General features: G+C 43.6%; 1 protein-coding gene across 4 annotated transcripts in view; it reads right to left on the reverse strand.

The window, feature by feature from the left end:
• The window catches only part of LOC136399232 (zinc finger protein 420-like), a 96,568-nt gene that overhangs the window by 37,197 nt on the left and 40,611 nt on the right, over nucleotides 1–18,760 (reverse strand). The window contains exons 2-4 of one of the 4 annotated variants that reach the window (XM_066374229.1): nucleotides 15,655–15,871; nucleotides 12,113–12,239; nucleotides 10,467–10,595 (exon numbers count right to left, since the gene is read on the reverse strand). In XM_066374229.1, coding sequence (XP_066230326.1) covers nucleotides 10,467–10,595; nucleotides 12,113–12,239; nucleotides 15,655–15,669 — 271 coding nt within the window. In that variant the 5' untranslated portion in view covers nucleotides 15,670–15,871. The remainder of the gene's footprint in view (nucleotides 1–10,466; nucleotides 10,596–12,112; nucleotides 12,240–15,654; nucleotides 15,872–18,760) is intronic. The other 3 variants (XM_066374226.1, XM_066374228.1, XM_066374227.1) reach the window with 3 other exon arrangements.

The following is an 18,760-nucleotide window of genomic DNA, read 5'->3' on the forward strand; positions in this document are numbered from 1 at the left end:
ACTATTCCAAAAATTCATGAGGAGGGAAGACTTCCAAGCTCATTTTATGAAGCAAGCATGATCCCAATTCCAAAACCAGGTAAAAACACTACAATGAAAGAAAACTATAGGCCAATATCCTTGATGAATATAGATGCCAAAATATTCAATCAAATATTAGCAAGCCAGATCCAGCAATATATTAAAATGATCGTACATCATGATCAAGTGGGATTTATTCTGGGATGCAAGGCTGGTACAATATTTGCAAATCAATAAACGTGATCCATCACATAAACAAAAGAACGATAAACCCTGGCCGATTGGCTCAGTAACAGAACATTGGCCTGATGTGTGGATGTCCTGGGTTCGATTCCCAGCCAGGGCACACAGGAGAAGTGCCCATCTGCTTCTCCACCCTTCCCCTCTCCTTTCTATCTCTCTCTTCCCCTCCTGCAGCCAAGGTTTCATTGGAGCAAAGTTGGCCCAGGCGCTGAGGATGGCTCCATGGCTTCCGCCTCAGTCGCTAGAATGGCTTTGGCTGCACGGAGCATCACCCCCTGGTGGGCATGCTGGATAGATCACGGTCGGGAGCATGTGGGAGTCTGTCTCTCTGCCTCCTCACTTCTCACTTCAGAAAAATACATTAAAAAAAAATTTTTTTAAAGGATAAAAATTACATGATCATATCAATAGATGCAGAAAACATATTAGGTAAAATCCAGCACCCATTTATGATCAAAACTCTCAGCAAAGTGGGAACACAGAAACATACCTCAACATGATAAAGGCCATCTATGACAGACCCACAGCCAACAGCATACTCAATGGGTAAAAATTAAAAGCAATCCCCTTAAGATCAGGAACAAGGCAGGGGTGCCCCCTTTCACCACTCTTATTCAATGTAGTACTGGAAGTCCTAGCCACAGCAATCAGACAAGAAGAAGAAATAAAAGGCATCCAAACTGGGAAAGAAGTAAAATGGACATTATTTGCTGATGACATGATACTGTTCATAGAAAAATGTAAGGTCTCAGCCAAAAATCTACTAGACCCAATAAGTGAATGTGGCAAGGTGGCAGGATATAAAATATTTAGAAATCAGAGATATTTTTATACACCAATAATGAACTGACAGAAAGAGAAATTAAGGAAACAATCCCCTTCACTATTACAACAACAAAAAATAAAGTATCTAGGAATAAATTTAACCAAGGAGGTAAAAGACTTGTACTTGGAAAATTATAAGACATTGATAAAAGAAATCAAGGAAGATACAAACAAGTGGAAGCATATACCGTGTTCATGGCTAGGAAGAATAAACATCATTAAAATGTCCATATTGCCCAAAGCAATCTGCAGATTCAATGTAATACCTATTAAAATACCAATGGCAGACTTCACATATTTAGAACAAATATTTCAAAAATTTATATGGAACCAAAAACGAACCCCAAATAACCTCGTTAATCTTAAAAAAGAACAAAGGGAAGTTATCCCACTTCCTGATATCAAGTTATATTATAAGGCCATTGTAATCAAAACTGCTTGGTACTGGCATAAGAGCAGGCATATAGATCAATGCAACAGAACAAAGAACCCAGAAATAAACCCCATGCTTTTATGGCCAATTGATATTTGACAAAGGAGGCAAGAGTATACAGTGGAGTAAGGACAGTCTCTTTAATACATTTATTTATTTATTTATTTAATTTATTTATTTAATTTTTTACAGAGACAGAGAGAGTCAGAGAGAGGGATAGGAACAGACAGACAGGAACGGAGAGAGATGAGAAGCATCAATCATTCGTTTTTTCGTTGCAACACCTTAGTTGTTCATTGATTGCTCTCTCATATGTGCCCTGTGGGCCTTCAGCAGACCGAGCAACCCCTTGCTTGAGCCAGCGACCTTGGGTCCAAGCTGGTGAGCTTTGCTCAAACCAGATGAGCCCGCGCTCAAGCTGGCGACCTCAGGGTTTTGAACCTGGGTCCTCCAGCATCCCAGTCCGATGCTCTATCCACTGCGCCACCCCCTGGTCAGGCAACAGTCTCTTTAATAAATGGTGTTGAGAAAATTGGACAGGTACCTGCAAAATATGAAACTTGACCACCAACTTACAACAGTCACATAAATAAACTCAAAATGGATAAAAGACTTAAATCTAAGTCTCAAAACCATAAAAATCTTAGAATATCTCTGATATCTCTTGTAGCAATATTTTTGTCTATATATCTCTGCAGGCAAGTGAAATAAAGGACAAACTAAACAATGGGACTATATCAAACTAAAAAGCTTTTGCACAGCAAAAAACACCATTAACAAAATAAAAAGAAAATCCACTCAAAAGAACATATTCACTGATATTTCTGATAAGGTGTTATTAACGACAATTTATAAAGAACTTCTAAAAGTCAACATCAGTAAGGTATACAACCCAATTTAAAAATGGGCAAAGGGCCTGATGTATGGTGGCACAGTGGATAAAATGCTGACTTGGAATGCTGAGGTCGCCAGTTCGAGATCCTGGCTTTGCCTAGTCAAGGCACATATGAGAAGCAAGTTGATGCTTCCTGTCCCTCTCCCCCATCCTTTCTCTATTTCCCTTCCCTCTAAAATCAATAAATACAATCTTTGAAAAAAACAAATGGGCCAAGGACCTAAGTAGAAATTTCTCCAAAGAGGACATACAATGGCCAAGAACATATGAAAAAATGCTCAATGTCACTAAACATTAAAGAAATACAAATTAAAACCACAATTAGGTATCACCTCACACCTGCCAGAATGGCTTTCATTAACAAATCAACAAACAAGTGTGAGGATGTGGAGAAAAGAGAACCCTCCTGCTGCTGGTGGGAATGCAGACTGGTGCAGCCTTGAGTCTGTGGAAAACAGTACGGAGTTTCCTCAAAAAATTAAAAATGGAACTGCCTTATTACCCAGATATCCCACTTAGAGGAATATATCCTAAGAATTCCAAAACGATTAATTCAAAAAAAGATATGTACCCCCATGTTCACTGCAACATTGCTTACAATAGCCAAGATCTGGAAACAGCCCAAGTGTCTGTCAGTGGATGCCTGGATGAAAGAGCGGTGGTACATGTACACAATGGAATACTACGTGGCCATACAAAAGAAAGAAATCTTACCTTTTTGATGGCATGGATGGACCTGCGGCTTATTATGCTGAGTGAAATAAGCCAAGTAGACAAAGACAAATATCATATGATCTCACTTATATGTGGAATCTAATGAACACAATAAACTTAGGAACAAAATAGAAACAGAAGAGGGGTCACAGGGCACAGATGGACAGCTGTCCGAGAGAACAGGATCAAAGAAGGTGAAAGGATTAGGCAAGTTATATATACATAACACAGAGACAAATCAGAAAAAACTAAGAACTATATGTTTCCATACATAGGTGGGACATAAAGATGAGACTCAGAGACATGAACAACAGTGTTGGGGTTACAGGGTGTGGGGAGGAGAGGGAGGGGGTTGGGGGAGGGGAGGGGCACAAAGATCATGGCTTTTCAGCATTTGCCATATTCCCCCCTTAATCTATAGACAGACAGCAAATATTTACATATGGTGTTCCCACTATAAAGACTGCTGTCTTAGGAACAAATGCTGATGAACTATTTCAGCAGTTCCTCCTTCTTCAAAGACTTATATGTCAACATAGAGCTCCATGTTTCATAGGACATACTCAAGCTCACTCCATGCTCCCTGGAGCTTTAGCACAAGGGAATGTCCCCCCCCCCTTTTAAATTATTTTTTCTTTTATTTATTTATTTTTTGTATTTTTCTGAGGATGGGGATGGGGAGGCAGTCAGACAGACTCCTGCATGCGCCTAACTGGGATCCACCTGGCATGCCTACCAGGGGGGAATGCTCTGCCCATCTGGGGTGTTGCTCTGTTACAACCAGAGCCATTCTAGCGACTGGGGCGGAGGCCATGGGGCCATCCTTAGTGCCCAGGGTGGCTTTGCTCCGGTGGAGCCTTGGCTGCGGGCGGGAGGAGAGAGACGAAGAGGAAGGAGAGGGGGAGGGGTGGAGAGGTAGATGGGCGCTTCTCCTGTGTGTTCTGGCCAGGAATTGAACCCAGGAATCCTGCACACCAGGCCAATGACTCCGACGGGTCTACCATATCATGCTTTTTACTTAAAAAAAAAAAAATTTACATTTCTTTAGAATGCTGATGAACAGGAGACACCAAATCTTTTTCACCTGCAAACTACTACCTTCTTTATTAGATCTAGCTAATAACACTGTTCTGTCTTTTTTCCAAATAGCTCCAGATATATGGAAAAGATTTATATAGGCGGATGGGGATCCTCAAACCCCTCAGCGAGATCTTCTGAGAATGGCTTTTAAGATACCTAGAGGCAGAAAAAGCCCAATAGAGATCAGGGGAACTACCAGCTTTTAGGATACACCCTTAAAGGCTCCAATGCCCCAAAGGGGTCTCATAGGATGCCATCTGGGTCCTGCTTCAATAGTGGAAAGGAAGGTCATTGAGCTAAAGCCTGCCAGGCCTACACGCCTCTGCTGTGAGGAAACAGGGACACTAGAAGGTGTCCAGGGCTTCCCCCTCGCTACTCTAAGGGAGGGTTCAGTCTCTTCCAGCCCTGCTCCAGCCACCTATGACCTAACCTTGCCCAGAAAGCTGGGGCTTGCCACTGAAGGCTGAAGGTGCCCAGGGCCGTCAGCCCCATCTATGACACTGTGGACAAGCCTAGGGTATTTCTTCCAAGAAGCAGGTAAACTGATCTCATTCGCACAAGGGCCACTTAACTATGTTTTGCCTGAATAGTCAGGTTTTTTATTCTTCCCTCAAAGATCTCTGTTGTGGGTGTTGATAGTCCTATTTTCTGCTGCTTTGCTTAATATATAGTGTTTCCTTTATCCCTCCTACCTCAATGCCCCACTCATATTTCAGGCTGGGACCTACTCCTAATTTAGAGCTCTCTTTCCTCCTTTTGCCAACTTGTATTATGAATTTACCTTTGCCACCCAGCTTAGTGTATCCCAAGGTTTTCTTTACCAGGCCACAGTCACAGAGCTCCAGGGAAAAGCAACCTGGTCTCAACTCTCCAGGCAGAGGAGAACAGAAGCTCCATATCCACGCATGCTGCAAATGGCTTTTTCCAGTCTACCTAAATCATTACCAGCTAGAAGCAGCGGTCATTGGGACTTGGTCATGAGCTGCAAAGTATAGAATGGTGACAACAATTCCAGTGCCATGTGGACTTTTCCTGTGGGGAACTTTCCTGGACTCCTGCTCCCTGTGACAGCTCCTAACAGACTGAACTGTGGTTGGGTTGCATTTTTCAGGGATTTGGCATGGTGATGGGGCCAACTTGGACTTGGTGAACATGTTAAGGACACTACTCTTTTAGGGATTCTTGCTGTATTGGCCAAGAGTTTGCTTAAAGGCTTTTAATCACTGTAAAAAAAAAATAGAGGACTGGATGAAGAAGATGGGGCACATATACACCATGGTATACTATTCAGCTAGGAGAAATGATGACATCAGATCACTTGCAGTGGAATGGTGGAGTCTTGGTAGCATTGTGTGGGGTGAAATGGGCAAATCAGAAAAAAACAGGAACTGCAGGATTCCATACATTGGTGGGACATAGAAGTGAGACTAAGAGGCATGGACGGGAGTGTGGTGGTTACGGGGGGTGGGGGGAGGGAAGGAGGGAGAGGGGGAGGGGTACTGAGAGAACTGGATGGAGGGTGGCGGAGGACGATCTCTCTTCGGGTGATGGGTATGCAACAGAACTAAATGACAAGATAACCTGGAAATGTTTTCTTTGAATGTATGTACCCTGATTTATTGATGTCACCCCATTAAAATAAAAATTTATTAAAAAAAATAAATAAATAACACAGAGACAACAGGTAGCAATTCCCAAAAGGAAAGGGGGGATGGGGATGGGTGGTGGCAGAGAGGACGGCAAAGTGGGTAAAATGGGAGTGAAAGCCTCTGCACAGGGTAGGGGGACATGAGGCAGGGAGTAGGGTGTCATATTGAGTGGGAAGCTTGAAGCCATGTCAACACAATAAATTAAACATAAAAATATTTTAAAGGGGGGAAATGACTAAGTAGTACACACTGGTACTTACAAAATAGTCATGGGAAGTAAAGTACAGAATAGGAAATACAGTAAATACTATTGCAATAGCTGTGCATGGTACAAGTGGGTACTGGAAAAATCAGAGGAAACACTTTAAGAATCTGTAAAGTGTGTAATTGTCTAATGACTGTGGCATGCCTGAAACTAATACAAAATAATACTGAAAGAAAAAAAGAAAAAGAAAGAATATTCAGATACTCAGTTGGTTAGAACCCCATCCTAAAACACCGATGTTGGGAGTTCGATCCCCAGTAATGGCACATAGTAAAAAGAAAAAAAGAAAAAAGAAAATGGAAAACAAGAATAGAAAATTTACCCCCAGAATTCTAAATACTATATACAAGTACTATTGAAAAAGAACCCTTGTATATAACTAAAAATTCTGTGAGTGTGCCCCGACAGACAGCAAAAATTGCCTGATCAGGCGGTGGTGCAATGGATAGAGCGTCAGACTGGGATGAGGAGGACCCAGGTTAGAAACTCCAAGGTTGTGGCTTGAGTGCGGGCTCATCAGCTTGAGCATAGCTCACCAGCTTGAACAAGGGGTTGCTGGCTTGAACGTGAGATCAGACATGACCCCATGGTCGCTGGCTTGAGTCGAAAAGTCACTGGCTTGAGCCCAAGGTCAATGGTTTGAGCAACAAGTCACTAGCTCTGCTGTATTTCCTCCCCTCCCTTCAAGGCATATACAGGAAAGCAATCAATGAACAACTAGGGAGCCACAACGAAGAACTGATGCTTCTCAACTCTCTCCCTTCCTGTTTGTCCTTATCTGTCCCTCTCTGACTCTCTGTCTCTGTCAAAAAAACACACACAAAAAACTAGCAAAAATTATGCATCACAGCATGTGTTATATATACAACCAGAAAATTTCATAGAGAATGCACTCATTCAAAAACAGTATTAAAGTATAATTTAATGATATGCAGTATTTTTTTCAGGTTTAACATATTTCTGTTTTTCTTATACAAAATGTGTGGGTTGGAATCTAGTTCACAGAAAAAAACCTTAGTTTCTGAATAACAAAACTACTAGAAAATTGTAAAATATGTAGAGAAAGACCGATCTTTAAACTAAACATTTCAGACTTAGCTGTATACCTCAGCTGGTTACAGCATGGTCCAGATACAAAGGTTGTGGATTAAATCCCTGTCAGGAAACATAAAGGAGCAGATCTGTTTCTGTCTCTTTCTTCTCTCTCCCTTCCTCTCACTTAAAAGAAAAAAAAATCAATGAATGAGTTTAAAAAAAAATAAACTGAACATTTCAAATTAAGTATACCATGATTAAGAAGCATGCTGAGCCTGACCTGTGGTGGCGCAGTGGATAAAGCGTCAACCTGGAATGCTGAGGTCGCTGGTTCAAAACGCTGGGCTAGTCTGGTCAAGGCACATATGGGAGTTGATGATTCCTGCTCCTCCCCCCTTCTCTCTCTCTCATGTGCTTTCTCTCTCTCTAAAATAAATAAAGTCTTAAAAAATCGTAAAAAAAAATTTAAAAAGAAACATGCTGAGAGCTCTGGCTGGGTAGGTTCAGTTGGTTATAGTCATCCATCATGCCAAGGTTGTGGGTTCAATCACAGGACTCAGCACATACAAGAATCAACCAATTAATGCATAAAAGAGTGGAACAACAAACCAACCTCTCTCTCTCTCTAATAAAATCAATAAATAAATTTTTTAAATGAAAATAATTTCTTTTTTTTTTTTTTTTTTTTTTTTAAATTTTTTTTTTTTTTTTTTTTTTTTTTTTTTTTTTTTTTTTTTTAGAGAGGAGAGGGAGAGACAGAGAGAGAGAGAGAGAGAAGAGACAGAGAGAGAGAAGGGGGAGGAGCTGGAAGCATCAACTCCCTTATGTGCCTTGACCAGGCAAGCCCAGGGTTTCGAACTGGCAACCTCAGCATTTCCAGGTCAACGCTTTATCCACTGCGCCACCACAGGTCAGGCAAAAATAATTTCTAACTCAGTTTACAAAATAAAAAATTTTTAAAAAGCATGCCGAGAAAGCAAATGAAAAAAATAATCACTGCTTATGCCTGCAATGAATTTAAATTGAGAAACAAGACATTTTCCTAAATATGCAGTGCCCGATAATTCTGTAACTCCAATTTACCAAAGGAGAACTTCTATATCATCGTGTGAGAAACCAAAAGCAAAATTTTGAGCCCTGGACGAGTAGCTCACTTGGTTGGAGCACCGTCCCAGTAAGTCAGGGTTACAGGTTCAAACTCCAGTCAGGGCACACATAAGAATCAACCAATAAAAAAAAATTTTTAAACACTCCAAAATAATTTTCTTTTCTTTCTTTTTTTATTGAGAGGTGGGGAGGTGGGGAGGCAGGGAGGCAGAGAGACAAGACACCCACATGTGCCCCTCCCCGGGATCCACTCAGCAAGCTCCCTACAGGGCAATGCTCTGCCCCTCTGGGGCCACTGCACAACTGCTAGACAACTGAGCTATTTCAGTGCCTGAGGCCAGTTCATGAAGCCATCATTAGCACCCAGGGCCAACTTGCTCGAACTATTCAAGCCTGTGGCTGCAGGAGAGGAAGAGAAGAAGAGAAAAAAAGAGAAGGGGGAGGGGCAAAGGTGGAGAAGCAGATGGTCACTTCTGTGTGCCCTGGCTGGAAATCTAACCCAGAACTTCTAAATGCTGGGCTGACGCTCTATTGCTGAAACAACCAGTCAGGGCCAAAAAATTTTTAAAATAAATAAGACCATGAATTTGATAAAGATCTAATCAAAACATGAAATCACATAGGACACAATCCCAGGCAGCTCTGGACTGAATTACAGAATAACAGTGATGAAAATAACAGGTAACAATAGAGACTTTTCTAAATGATGGGCACTGTCCTAACATCATATATGCAATAACTCAGTGAAGGACTCTTAAGAGGTAAACAGAACCCTGGCCGGTTGGCTTAGCGGTAGAGCGTTGGCCTGGCGTGCGGGGGACCCGGGTTCGATTCCCGGCCAGGGCACATAGAGAAGCGCCCATTTGCTTCTCCACCTCCCCCCCCCCTTCCTCTCTGTCTCTCTCTTCCCCTCCCGCAGCCAAGGCTCCATTGGAGCAAGGATGGCTGGGTGCTGGGGATGGCTCCTTGGCCTCTGCCCCAGGCATTAGAGTGGCTCTGGTCACGGCAGAGCGACGCCCCGGAGGGGCAGAGCATCGCCCCCTGGTGGGCAGAGCCTCGCCCCTGGTGGGCGTGCCGGGTGGATCCCGGTTGGGCGCATGCGGGAATCTGTCTGACTGTCTCTCCCCGTTTCCAGCTTCAGAAAAATACAAAAAAAAAAAAAAGAGGTAAACAGATACAGTATGCCATTCTAACACAGAGAGTTTGGAGAAGGCAAACTAGAAATTTCTTTTAATCATTTTGTTTGTTTTGTTTTTTAGCAAGAGAGAAAAACAGAGAGAGAGAAAGAAAGAGAGAGACGGGACAGACAGGAAGGGAGAGAGATGAGAAGCATCAACTTGTAGTTTTGGCACTTTAGTTGTTCATTGATTGCTTCTCATATGTGCCTTGACTTGCCTCTTGCTCAAGCAACCAACCTTGGGCTCAAGCCAGCAACCCTGGGCTTCAAGCCAGCATCCATGGGGTCACGTTTATGATCCTACGCTCAAGCCGACGACCCTGTGCTCAAGCCAGATGAGCCCACACTCAAGCCAGCTATCTCACGGTTTTGAACCAGGGTCCTTAGCGTCGCAGGCCAATGTCATATTCATTGCACCACTGCCTGGTCAAGCTACAAATTTCTTAAGTTAGTTCAGACAAAGCAAGAGAACATTATCGAGTAAAACAGAAAAATTAATTTTGTCATGTCTGGGAAGTAAATTGTGCTGTGATGAAATTACTGAGTCCAAATGCTGTAGGGTCCTGTTGGAAACCTCCTCAAGATTAAAAATGATAATATGACACTTATCCCCAGTGTTTCTGGGATTACTGCAAAAATTTCAGGATTTGAACCACTTCCTTCATAAAAGTCTTTTCACAAGAAAAACACAAAACTTAAAAAATAAAAAAAGCTTCAATACAATTCCTTATCAATGTGCTTCAGATTTTCCCAGGTCCCCAAAGCAACAGAAATGGGACCAGATCACAGCGGCCCTCACAGTCCACGGGGAGGACCCCACCCCCACTGCTAGTGTGATGATGGAGGTCACTGGACCAAAAGCAGAGTCCTGAGAGGACGCAGGAGCACAGGACGTGTTGGAGACCAGCTGTCCCTCTATGACAACAGGGATACACCTGGGCCTCTCACAGCCCTTTCCACTGCAGCAGCTTCCCAACCACACTGTAAGGTCTGGCCTCCTCCCTGACCTTTAGATCTCTCACCTGTGTCATCTGCCTCCTCATCCCACCTACCTGGGTGGAAGGGTAGTGGTGTCTTTTTTATGGTCACATCCCAGCGCTCCTTCATTTGCTCCAAAAAGATGACCAGGACTGGCTTAGAGAGAGAATGCTCTGTTGATTAGAAAAAGGAACATGAGATTTAAAAGAGACTCTTCAACTTTTAACCATTTGTTCTCAGGTGAGAAGACACTGCAGAATATTAAAGTAGTCTAGAAAATTATTTTCCAAAATACTGTTTTCTGATAGCACCTTAATTATTCTAGAAAACATGTAAAGTTTTGCCTGATCAGGCAGTGGCACAGTGGGTAGAATGTTAGACTGTGACGTGGAGGACCCAGGTTCGAAACTCCAAGGTAGCCGGCTTGAATGCAGGTTCACGAGGAGCAAGGATCTCTGGCTTGAGCGTGGAATCAGATATGTCCCCATGGTTCCTGGATTGAACCCAAGATCATTGTCTTTTTTAAATTTTATTTTATTTTTTTTAATTTTTCTGAAGTTGGAAACGGGGAGGCAGTCAGACAGACTCCCGCATGCGCCCGACCGGGATCCACCTGGCACGCCCACCAGGGGGCGATGCTCCGCCCATCTGGGGCATCACTGTTGCAACCAGAGCCACTCTAGCGCCTGAGGCAGAGGCCACAGAGCCATTCTCAGCACCCAGACCAACTTTGCTCCAGTGGAGCCTTGGCTGCGGGAGGGGAAGAGAGAGACAGAGAGGAAGGAGAGGGGGAAGGGTGGAGAAGCAGATGGGCGCTTCTCCTGTGAGCCCGGGCCGGGAATCAAACCCGGGACTCCTGCACGCCAGGCCGACACTCTACCACTGAGCCAACTGGCCAGCGTAAGATCACTGTCTTGATCAAGGAGTCACTCGCTCTGCTAGAGCCCCCAGTCAAGGTATATATGAGGAAGCAATCACTGAACAACTAAGGAACCGTAACAAAGAATGGATGTTTCTCATCTCTCTCCCTTCCTGTCTGTCTGTCCCTATCTGTCCCTCTCTCTGACTCTCTTTCTGTCTCTGTCAAAAAAAAATCCCCACCAAAACACATGTAAAGTTTTCAGACACTGAGTTCCTTTGTCATGTATATCACAAAGCCTTCCTTTTCTACAGCAGAAACTCCCAACTTTGTTCCTTGAGAACAAGAATCTGAAAGTCAACCATCCAAACCAGAATCTTCCAAAGGATGTTAAACTAATAAAGAACCAAAACCTGCCTGACCAGGCGGTGGCGCAGTGGATAGAGCGTTGGACTGGGATGCAGAAGGACCCAGGTTCGAGACCCCGAGGTTGCCAGCTTGAGTGCGGGTTCATCTGGCTTGAGCAAAATAAAAAAAAAAATGCTCACCAGCTTGGACCCAAGGTCTCTGGCTCAAGCAAGGGGTTACTCGGTCTGCTGAAGGCCCGCGGTTAAGGCACATATGAGAAAGCAATCAATGAACAACTAAGGTGTTGCAACAAAAAACTGATGATTGATGCTTCTCATCTCTCTCCGTTTCTGTCTGTCTCTATCTCTCTCTCTCTCTCTGACTCTCTCTCTCTATCCCTGTAAAGAAAAAAATAAAATAAAATAAAAAAAGAACCAAAACCCTACAGATGGAGAATAAGCTCAGGAAGGAAGTCATCCTCACCCAGGGAGACCAGGTTCCTGTAGTTCTCCAACATCACATCCATGTACAGTTTCCGCTGAGCTGGGTCCAGGCATTCCCACTCCTCCTGAGAGAACTCTACGGCCACATCTCTGAAGGCCAATGGTCCCTAAAAATAAGACACATTCACCAAGGGCAGAGGCAGTGTTCATGATGTCACTCAGTATAAAAACAGTGTTAGAAATGGTTTTGACCAAGGGAGAGTATCCTGAATTATCTAGTAAGATCATTTTGACTTAGCAATATCCTCTATGTATTTTTTATTTATTTATTCATTTCAGAGAGAAGAGACAGAGACAGAGAGAAAGAAAGAGAGAGAGAAGGCAGAGAGGAGCAGGAAGCATCAACTCCCATATGTGCCTTGACCAGGCAAGCCCAGGGTTTCAAACCGGCGACCTCAGCGTTCCAGGTCGATGTTTTATCCACTGCGCCACCACAGGCCAGGCCTCCTCTATGTATTTTCTAACACTGAGAAATGAGGATGATATGTGTCTACAAATGCACTGTGCAGACTTCACTTCTTAGAAAAATAAGCTTTAAAATTAAGACATTGATACAGGTATACCGATCTTGGAGTATTGTATTTGTACAATTGAGGATTAATGATGTGTATTTCTTTTTTTTTTTTCTATTTTTTATTTTTTACTTATTCATTTTAGAGAGGAGAGAGAGAGGGAGAGAGAGAGACAGAGAGAGAGAGACAGACAGACAGACACAGACAGACGGGAGGAGCTGGAAGCATCAACTCCCATATGTGCCTTGACCAGGCAAGCCCAGGGTTTCGAACCGGCAACCTCAGTATATTTCTTTTTTTTTAGAGAGAAAGAGACAGACAGGGATAGATGAGACGGTAGAGAGATGAGAAGCATCAATTCTTCGTTGCGGCTCCTTAGTTGTTCATTGATTGCTTTCTCATATGTGCCTTGACCACAGGGGCTACAGCTGAGCTAGAGACCCCTTGTTCAAGCCAGGGACCTTGGGCTCAAGCTAGTGACTTTTGGACTCAAGCCAGTAACCATACAATCATGCCTATAATCCCACGCTCAAGCCGGCGACCTTGGGGTTTCAAACCTGGGTCCTCAGTGTCCCAGGCCAATGCTCTATCCGCTGCACCACTGCCTGGTCAGGCAACTGTGTATATTTCTTAGCTACAAAAATCATGGTGAGGTCGATTTGAAAATACTTATTAAATTTTGACTGGAAAACAATGGATTTTAGTTTTCTAAAACAGCTGATTCTCACTCAGGAGTTCTGGGACAGGACCTATTTTTCACTAGTGACACCAATGTCTCCATCCATGTGCCATACTTCTGAATAGCATAGATAAAGAAAACGCAAGTAGACCTGACCTGTGGTGTTGTGATGGATAAAGCATCAACATGGAATTCTGAGGTTGCTGGTTTGAAACTCTGGGCTTGCCTGGACAAGGTACATATAGGAGTTGATGCTTCCTGATCCTCCACCCCCTCCCTCTCTCTCTCCTCTCTAAAATGAATAAAGTCTTAAAAAATTAAAAATAAATAAAACATAAGAAACATTTCATACATTGACTAAGTTTTCTAGATAGCTCTGGCAGGTTCACTCGATGGTAGATCATTAGCCCAGCGTGTGGAGATCCTGGGTTCGATACCCAGCCAGGGCACACAGGAGAAGCGCCCACCTGCTTCTCCACCCCACCCCTACCCCTCTCCTTCCTCTCTGTCTCTCTCTTCCCCTCCTGCAGCCAAGGCTCCATGGGAGCAAAGTTGGCCTGGGTGCTGAGGATGGCTCCATGGCCTCCACCTCAGGGCACTAGAATGGCTCTAGTTGAGCAATGCCCCAGATGGGCAGAACATCGTCCCCTAGTGGGCTTGCCGGATGGATCCCAGTCAGGTGCATGCAGGAGTCTGTCTCTCTGTCTCCCCACTTCTCACTTCAGAAAAATCCAAAAATATAAAATAAAATAAAAAAGCAACCATTACTTGAAATCTGACCTCAAAAAAATTAATTTTGCAAATGTCAAGCCACACATACCTCCCATGTTCTGTACTCTAATAGTGAATTTAAATAGCAAGTCTTGCCTGACCTGTGGTGCTGCAGTGGTAAAAGCATTGACCTAGAGTGCTGAGGTCACTGGATCAAAACCCAGACAAGGCACACACGAGAAGCAACTATGAGTTGATGCTTCCCGCTCCTCCCACACCTCTTTCTATCTCTCTCCCTCTAAAAACAGATAGATAAGAACTCTTGTTCTGGCCTAGTCCTCATTGATTATAGCATCATCTCCATATACCAAGGTTGCGAGGAGTTGATCCCCGGTCAGGGCACATGCAAGAATCAAGCAATGCATCCATAAATAAGTGGTAAAACATAGATATTTCTCTTTCTCTCTCTCCCTAACCTATTCTTAAAAATCAATTTTAAAAGCCTGGCCTGTGGTGGCACCCTGGATAGTTTGGACCTGGAATGTTGTAGTTGCCAGTTGGAAACATTGGGCTTGCTCCATCAAGGCACACTCCACAAGCAATGAATGAACAAATAGAGTGAAGCAACTATGAATTGACACTTCTAGCTCCCCATCCCACTTTCTCCTCTCTATATAAAATCAATAAATAAAATCTTGAAATAAACTTAAAAACTGACTTTGAGCTAAATTTTTTTTAGTAAATAAAGAACCAAATAGCAAGTCTTTATTATAAATCTAGTTAGTAAATCTCTGCTAACTACTCTTCTTTGTCATAATTTTCAGAGGTATTCTGACTAGTAAAAGGTGCATTTCCTTAATCCTGACCCCCAGAGCTGACGCTGCAGCCACATGAACCTAAAGCCTACACTCCCTTCTTTACTGATGACTGAGCCTCTGACCATCCCCACAGGGATGGTGGACACAGTGCCCTCCCAGGTTGATCTGTCACAGAGGGGATGTTTCCAGTAGTGGAAGGTCATTAATTCCAGACAGGAATTGTTCATGCCCTCAGGGAGCCCATATAGAGAGAACACACAGAAGGCTCTGGGGGTAAGAAGAGAAATATACAAGCTGCTGATTGTGACAATCATAAGAAGAGAAAATAGGTAAATAAGGTAAGCCTGACCAGGCAGTGGAGTAGTGGATAGAGTGTAGGACTGGGAAACGGAGGACCTAGCTTTGAAACCCCGAGGTCACTGGCTTGAGTGTGGTCTCATAGACATGTCCCCATGGTAGCTGGCTTGAGGCCAAAGGTTGCTGGCTTGAACAAGAAAGGGGTCACTCGCTCTGCTGTAGTCTCCCAATCAGAGAAAGCAATCAATGAATAAGCAATCAACGAACAACTAAGATGCTGCAACGAAGAACTGATGCTTCTCATCTCTTTCCCTTCCTGTCTGTCTGTCCCTATCTGTTCCTCTCTCTGACTCTATCTCTGTAAAAATAAAGACAAAACCACAAGGTAAAAACATCCTCGCTAGGCAGGAACCTCAAAAGTAGAGAATTCAAAGTTGTGGGTCCTAAACCCACTGAAGTTAGGAGGAAAAGCAAACACAGCCTCTGCCCAGGACACATCGCTTACCTGAGAAGCAGCCATTCTGTCCTGGTCCTGCTCCTGCTTGTTTTCTCAGGCGACAATATGTTGAGGAGTCAAGTCTGCATTTTGAGAATGTGCTGCCACAGGTGTCCACACAGCCCCTCTATCCACTTCCACCTCAGTCACAGACAGAAGGACCTGGAAAGGCTGAAGAAGACACCCTCTCCTGTCCTTCCTCAATGGAGTCAGGACAAATAAACTCCTACAGAAAGAACAAACTGAGTTTTTCTATTCCATTTTCAGGCACTCTCCCCTCCCAGAGAGTTCCACAAACACCTACAGCAATGAGAACGGGCACTGCTCTCCTGAACCCCAAAACCCAACACATCCTGACCAGTTGGTGGCGCAGTGGATAGAGCGTCGGACTGGGATGCGGAAGGACCCAGGTTCGAGACCCTAAGGTCGCCAGCTTGAGTGCAGGCTCATTTGGTTTGAGCAAAAGCTCACCAGCATGGACCCAAGGTCGCTGGCTCCAGCAAGAGGTTGCTCGGTCTGCTGAAGGCCGCCATCAAGGCACATATGAGAAGGCAATCAATGAACAACTAAGGTGTCGCAATGCGCAATGAAAAACTAATGGTTGATGCTTCTCATCTCTCCGTTTCTGTCTGTTTATCCCTGTCTATCCCTCTCTCTGACTCTCTCTCTGTCTCTGTAAAAAACAAAACAACAACAACAACAAAAACAACACAAAATCCTATCACCTGCCCTGACAAAAGCCTGCTCCCAATTCACAAATGCATCCTGGGTGGGCCCTTCCCATCCCCCTCATCTTTCCCAGGCCCCCAGTCTGTGTTACCTTTACCTTTGCCATTTCTCTCCTATACTCTAAGAGCCCTTCTTTTGCCTCTATAACTTATTTTCTTAGTCCACTTCTACCTTTGAGACTTTCTAAATAAAATTTCTCATATAAAACTAAACAGCCTGACTGGTGGTGGCGCAGAGGATGGGGGGTCAACCTGGGACACTGAGTACCCAGGTTCGAAAGCCCCACGTTGCTGGCTTGAGCATGGGATTACAGACATGCTCTCATGGTCACTGGCCTGAGCCCCAACGTCACTGGCTTGAAGCTCAAGGTCACTGGATTGAGCAAGGGGTCACTGACTCGGCTGTCACCCACTCCCAATAAGGCATGTATGAGAAGCAATCAATGAACAACAAAAGTGACCCAAGTACGATGCTTCTCATTTCTCTCCCTTCCTGTCTCTCTCTCTAAAAAACAAAAACCAAACCAAACAAACAAAATACAAACAAAAACCACTAATGCATCAGAACCTTCCTGCTAATCCCTGGGCTTTGTTTAGAATCACCTGGAGCACCTCATTAAAACAAAGATGCTCTACCCTAACCAGTTGTCCAACTCTGGGGAAGAGCATAGGTGATGTCATTTCTTAAAACTCATGCAATTCTAATCGAAACCCAAAGGGGAACAGTTTCAGCTTTCATGAGCATGCAGATCCCATGGGGATGATGAGGGCTCCACTCTAAGCTGTGGTTCTGCAGGTCTGCAGTGGGGCCCAGGATACGGCATCTTTATCTAAGTCCCTGCGGTGCCTGCATTGCTCCCCCAGAGCTGTTTTCAGCAGCACTGGCTGATGGGGATCAGACACAGCACCCCTCAGACATCTGCAAAACTGAGTACTTGGAGCAGGAACTTCTACGACAGACTCCCTGGGCAGAATTCCTGATTCTTTTCCAGGAAATTACAGAGAATTATGCAAAGAAACATAAAATGATGAACACTCATTTTCATGCTGAAAACTTAAAAAAAAAAAAAAAGGTTAGCTATAAAAAAAACCTCATAAAATTACACAATGAAGAGGTAGTTTATGCCTGACCAGGTGGTGGCACAGTGGATAGAGCGTCGGACTGGGATGAAGAGGACCCAGGTTCGAAACTCTGAGGTCGCCAGCCTGAGTGCGGGCTCACCAGATTGAGTGAGGGATCATAGACATGACTCCATGGTCGCTGCCTTGAAGCCTGCTGTAGCTGTCCCCCCCCCACTGTCAAGGCACATATGAGAAAGCAATCAATGAACAACTAAGGTGTCACAACAAAGAACTGATGCTTCTCATATGTCTTCCTTCCTGTCTGTCCCTATCTGTCACTCTCTGTGTCTCTGTCATACACACACACAAAAAGAGATAGCTTGTAACAATCAAGTTTCATGTCAATCCAGTCCATCCTTCAATATTTTCAGAGTGGACAAGAGGGACTTGAGGGGAACAGCTCCTTGGTGGCTCACAGTCCCTACTTCAACAAATTACAGGAAGGGAAGGAAAAAGTTGGTGAACATCAGATTAACTCATGAAACCAGGTTCTCTGTTAAGATCATAGCCATACTTACCAAGTGTATACTGAAATATACTACTATTGTTTACTAAGTACCAATGGATGCTTCAACCTATGATAACCACCAGAAAGGATGCAGGGCTCAGAATCTAAACTGGGCACAATATTTTTAATGTTCAAACTGCTTTATTTTTAGAAAAGGTATGGTTATGAGATATCACCAAGTTATTTCCCAGTTAATGACTATTTACAGATAAGCAGATATTCAACAGACTAAGTTATCTCAATGTTTTAAAAAGTGAATTAAATGTGAGATGTATAAGAAAAAATCTAAACGCATTAGACAAAAAATAAAAAAAAAAAAATGAGGCAATGCTTTTAACATTCCTTTAAAAAGCATCCCTTAGTGACATATTCAGTCATTTCTTGTCATAGGTTACCTTCCTCTTGCCATCCCAGGGAACAAAAAGGAACCCAAGACTGACAGACAAGTCTCTCAATTCTGAGTTAATATGGATTTCACTTGAAATAATTATAAAATTCACAAACCTTATAAACTGAACATTTGTAATTCTCATTCAAATAGTTTGAACTGAAACAACTTTGGCAACTGTTAAATAGGTTATAAAGCTACAAGCCAATGTGTCACCATTTAATCATGCACATTCATCAGCTCCCCACTCAGCAAACCGGGGGTTCCCCTTCTTCCCGTTTGTATGTACTTCTGTCTGTGGATCTGTTTCTCTTTTCCCTGCTTCTCTGCACCGTCGTCCTTCCCTGTCATTCCCCCCTCACCTGCTCT

Source organism: Saccopteryx leptura, chromosome 3 (assembly GCF_036850995.1).
Source record: "Saccopteryx leptura isolate mSacLep1 chromosome 3, mSacLep1_pri_phased_curated, whole genome shotgun sequence".
Classification (NCBI taxonomy): domain Eukaryota; kingdom Metazoa; phylum Chordata; class Mammalia; order Chiroptera; family Emballonuridae; genus Saccopteryx; species Saccopteryx leptura.